Source organism: Hipposideros armiger, unplaced genomic scaffold (genome assembly GCF_001890085.2).
Source record: "Hipposideros armiger isolate ML-2016 unplaced genomic scaffold, ASM189008v1 scaffold_369, whole genome shotgun sequence".
Classification (NCBI taxonomy): Eukaryota; Metazoa; Chordata; class Mammalia; order Chiroptera; family Hipposideridae; genus Hipposideros; species Hipposideros armiger.
The window spans coordinates 387,334-392,485 of record NW_017731719.1 but is presented as its reverse complement, the minus strand read 5'-3'; the positions used below and the strand labels follow the sequence as shown (position 1 = coordinate 392,485).

General features: G+C 42.0%; 1 protein-coding gene across 3 annotated transcripts in view; it reads left to right on the top strand.

Moving 5' to 3' along the window:
- The window catches only part of JARID2 (jumonji and AT-rich interaction domain containing 2), a 270,564-nt gene that overhangs the window by 213,641 nt on the left and 51,771 nt on the right, over positions 1 to 5,152 (top strand). For all 3 annotated transcript variants that reach the window (XM_019662178.1, XM_019662180.1, XM_019662179.1), the window contains one exon: positions 3,913 to 4,089. In XM_019662178.1, coding sequence (XP_019517723.1) covers positions 3,913 to 4,089 — 177 coding nt within the window. The remainder of the gene's footprint in view (positions 1 to 3,912; positions 4,090 to 5,152) is intronic.

Below are 5,152 nucleotides of genomic sequence, written 5' to 3'. Positions count from 1 at the left end.
GAGAGAGAGAGAGAGAGAGAGAGAGAGAGAGAGAGAGAGAGAGAGATTCCTCCTCTAAACTTATTTATACATTAGATGACCAAGCTTTTCTCTAAGCTAAGAAGAAATAAATGTGCTCCATTTGAGTGTTGTAACTAGTTTTGGCTTCTCAGACACTTTTTGTTTTCTTTTATACATTTGAGGTTGTTATATTCTTTCTAGGTATTCGCATATAACAGTCAATGTTTCTCTATAGCCTTGATTATGAAATAGACACTCTTACTGGTTTTGTCTCAGCGAGAAAGGAAAAAGCTGCTTTTGCAGTGCTCTGTGGTTTTTCCTGGCCTGGTCTGCTAGCTTGGCCTCTCCGTTACTTTGCAAATGTACATGCTGGGGCAGGGTAGGGGTGGGTGGGACTGGGGGGCTGTCTTAGAGGGGTTTACAATAACTACGTGGTGACAGAGCTTTGGAATCCCGAGCGTTATTCTGTAGGATTTCAGCTCTTCTATTTGCTTCAGTTTGACTATAAGGTTAACAAGATGTACAGGTATGAGGGTACCCAGTAAAGTCCTGGAGGCCTGTTCCTTCTGGGGAGAAGCTAGTAGTTCATGAGGCCACTCCAGGTGGACGCGGATTATGGATTGGCAGTGGCTTCTTGAATGAAGGCTACAAGGCCAGTAAGACCAGACCCAGGGGGACAGTGTTGTTCATGATGAGTGACACCTGCCAGAGGGGAGGTTTGGTGCAAACCTAATATTTGAACCAAGGGCGTCTTCTTGCCTCTGTTAGTAATTCACCGCTCTACCCACCTGAAGTTCATCATTACTGAGCAATCACCTTTTTCCTCCACTACCCCTTCTCCCAGGAGTTTCCCTTCCCTTTATCGTACCGGACTCTGTTCCTCATCTGCTTTAAGAACCTTCACTACCTTTTCTTCTTTGTTGGTGCTTTACCTTTAGGTCCAGACCAACATGTCAGTCACCTGAATAGAACCCAAATCACCTTTCACTGGCAGCAATCTGCTTTTGTCCCCTCTGTCCCCATATTTAGAAGAAATCATGTCCTTTCTGACTGCAGAGCTAGTTCCATCAGAAGGACTTTGTAGTCTTCTTGTAAGTTTCCGTTTGAGTGAGTCCCCCAGAGCACTCCCTGCCCCTCCCCCCATTCTTTGCTCGTCTTCTGTCCCCTATTTTAAATTTTTCTTACATTAGCCTCTGACTTTGTTTCAGAATAGCTAGCTGGTCACATCACTTTATTTATATTTACTGGGAAGCCGTAAAACAAATCCAGTCATAAGATTAATTATTTTCTGCTTTTTTTTTTTAAAGAAATGACCCTGTACACTTTCTTTAGGACATTAACAGAACTCGGATGCTGATCTGAGCTTCTAGGCATTTTCTCCATTTTACTTCTTTGGAACATAAACTTAATGTTCTCCCCATTCGTTCTAAATCTTGACTATAAGGAATGTGATTCTTGCTTCATGCTGCTTGTCCAGTGTTTGAGATTTTAAAATATCCTCAACAGTTTCTGTAAGTGGAAGTTCTTTCCTTGTTCTTATGGGTTCCACATGGATTTCACCCGATTGTGTTTGAAACATAGACTGTTTTTATGCATCTTCGCCCTCTTTTCACATTACTCCCACATGGTGGCCTCAGTGGCGGAGTTCATTGCGTTTTCTTCGGAGGGGAGAAAGAGGGAAGCCGGAGGGGTAACCCTCGTAACCCTCCCACAGGCGGCAGAGGCAGCTACGGAGGTTATTCCAGGGCCTACACACAACCTGCTCTCTGCGATACTAATCCAACTGTCTGATTTCAGCCGCTGCTCAGTGTGTCCAGGGTAGATAGAGTATAGGAAGGCTCTGTAGAAGAAATTAGACATGGATAGTTTGATCTGGAAGGAACTTGAAGAGACTATTTCAGCTATTCCCTCTCATTTTACTGAAGAGGGAAAGTTAACTGCTGAGTAACTTCCCAAGTGTTGAAGGTTCCCTGCTGTGTCTGTATGACCGCATGTAACATATCACCTTATGTCATGTTACATGCTAGGATGAGTTGCAGCCTATGGTTACACCCCCCCACCCCACCCCCCCGCTCAAAACCACTTTTGAGTGCTGAAGTAAAGTTTCTTATGCCTTTTCTTAAGTACTTTATAAAGTTAGATTTAGGAATGAAGGGTCCAACAGTATTATTGGTTTATTACCTGTGATTGGTGAGTCCTGACTGAAAAACTCTGATCTGCTTTTCCTGGTCATAGTCAGTCATGCAATAATTGTAAAACCACTTAGAACAGAGTAAACCTATGTTCCAGTGGCACTATGGCTAGGTATTTCCTTTTTATTTCACTTCATCTCTAGCTCTTACTTGATTAAATGATTTTCTCCCAAGTCTGTCAGGTTTAAGAACCTTCTGTTGAAAACCTGCTTCCAGTTGGAAATGATCCAAGGGGAAGGGGGGAAAGGAAGCCTTAAGACAGGGGGGGTGGCCTCTGTCAGACTGTACCCATTCCGTTACAGACTGTACCGAGGGTCTTTTTTTGCCACATACATCCCTTTGGAGTTTCATTTCCACCAATTGGGGAGGCCCACATAACTTATGGGGCTTTTGAACATTGGGAGGTCATGATTGCAAAAAAAAAGGCACGGGGGCTGGAAGTGTCTGTTTTGTCTTCACATTTCTGCAAGATGGGCGTTTGGTTTGCCGCTTCTGCTGCCCTCATTGCAGCTCATTCATTCCCACCTCTGGGTTAGGACATATGGCTCTGAATTTGGACAGGAATGGTCCTAACCATTGCATTTACAGTGTGAGATCTCCATTTGGGAAGGAAAGCAACTTGGTTAGTTGTATCTTTATTGATGTTACAAGATTGCTAGCTAGCTCATGAATAGGAAAGTAGGGGAGAGAAGAAATGAATTCTACATCTACCACTTCTTCTGCTTCTTGGTAGTAGCTCTCCCAAAAATAATGAGGAAGAAGATTGAAGTTGTTGCTGGAAATTAATTTTGGGGATTTTCTTTGGACTTTAGTAGCCCCTGGTCCTAGACACCAAGGAGTTGACTGATCTCCTTCTGAATTGTCATTATCTGATAAGGAAGAACCGTGTTGTGCTTCTTTATAACATTGGGCTTATTTTCTGGTGTTAACTGCTGTCTTAGGTCCAGAAATGGAAACCTTTGAGGATGAGGAGATTAAGGTATAAAAGGAATGAAGGATGTGAGTTTTTTATGATGAGGGTTTGTGTTTTTTTTTTTAAATCTAGTACTTTTAGTGCTGTGTGGGAATTTATTTTAATTTTCCATTGCTTATTAACATGATCATAATATCGAAATAGCTTCTAAGTGTGTTATGATTTTTGGGAGTCCATGTCTGTCATTCACCCCATTTGAATATAAGACAGTTACCTTATGTAGAGAAATGTTATGTTCTGTTTTTACCACTTGCTTGTCTCTGATCGTTTTTTCTTTCATTCTTAAATTTGTTTGCTTAAACTCATATTTTTTTAAGCTTGTTAAGTTAAAGGCATAACCCAGAATAGTTTTGTCCTCAACACTGTGGTTAGATGTTTTTATTGTATTGATTTTTTTTTTCTCAATGCAATTTTGGAGTTTAGTGGGGTTCATCCCCCCGAATAACTATTCAGATGAAATTAAAAATTTTTTGATTTGGTATGTTTGGTGGATGGATGGCATCATTTCCCTACTGGGGGGAGTTTTGCTTGAAATCTGTTAAAAGGACACAGATGGACTTATTTTTCCTGAGGGACATTTTAGAAATAAATTAAAAAATAGCAGTAGAGATGAATAGCTTTGTTTTGTCTGCTCAGTCACGAGGATTTAGGTTCATGACTAAATAAATGCCTCTCTCTGTAGTGCTCCTTCTGGGAGGGGTAAGCCTCAGGCCTATGTTTATGAGCCCTCTTTCTCAAACCTCCCAGGTTCTCCTGCGCTGCCCAACAGCATGGTATATTTCGGAAGCTCTCAGGATGAGGAGGACGGCGAGGAGGAAGATGATGAGACAGAAGATGTCAAAACAGCTACCAACAATGCTTCATCTTCGTGCCAGTCAACCCCCAGGAAAGGAAAAACCCACAAGCATGTTCACAATGGGCATGGTAGGTTTAGTACTGACTTGGGGTAAAAAAGAAGCTAAAATCCAAAGCTTTGGGTAAGAGATGGAGTAGATCCATCTGTCGAGAAGAAGATGAAGATGAAAGCTGTGTAGCCGGTTAATGGGAAAGCCAGTTCTGGGTACTTCCCTAAGGGCAAGACTTTAAGGGGAGAAGAGATGAGTAGAACTCTGTACAGTCAAGTACATTCTAGATGAGTAGATGGTCAAGATGAGTATAGATACACTTATGTTGTGGAGATGAGGGATAAGTTCCATAAGAGCTGCAGGTAATAGGAATCGGAAGACAGTCCATCAAATCAGGGGTGGTTAAGATTTCACGAAGAAACTTGTGATTAACCTACTGTGATTTCTGCAGGTGGAGAGAGTGTAAAAAGAACCATTATTCAGCATAAGAAATCAAGTAGATGCATATGTATTAGAAAAAGTGCTGTAGGGTGTAGGAGGAGGAATAGGACAAAAGGTTGGCTATCAGAGAGAGGAAACTATTAAGTTGGCTTAGGTGGAAAGTGCCCAGTGGTTTTTCAAAGGGAAGAGACTTAATTAGAGATGTGTGCTGAAAAGATTAAGCTGGCACTGATTATGAGGATTACATAAAGGGAAATGGCTTGAAGACCAGGAAACACATTGGAAGACTGTAATTGTAAGCAATTACCTGGTCTAAGGTAACAAGGGACTGAAAGTTGCTCATGGCAATATAAAAAATGGGGATGTAAGTACAAAAATGAGGAGGTAGATATAGAAATATGGCAGGGGTGATGTTGAGAGGACTTGATAACAGATTGAATTAGCAGGAGGTCGGAGAAAGGAAGTAAGAAAAGCAGAGTGAAGCAGTGACAGCGGGATAGGGAGATATTATGGCTCGTTTTGGTTGCGCTCCTCCTGGGTACTCTGCTAGACATCATATTTCATGTAGGACTCAGAGACCCTACCCTAGGGAGCCCTGTGTACAAATGGCAGAAAATCAGTGCTGCCGGTCAGTGACTGAGGCAAAGGAAATTCAATCCCTTCTTCCCTCATTCCCTCCCCCTGCCCCCCACTTTTTTTTG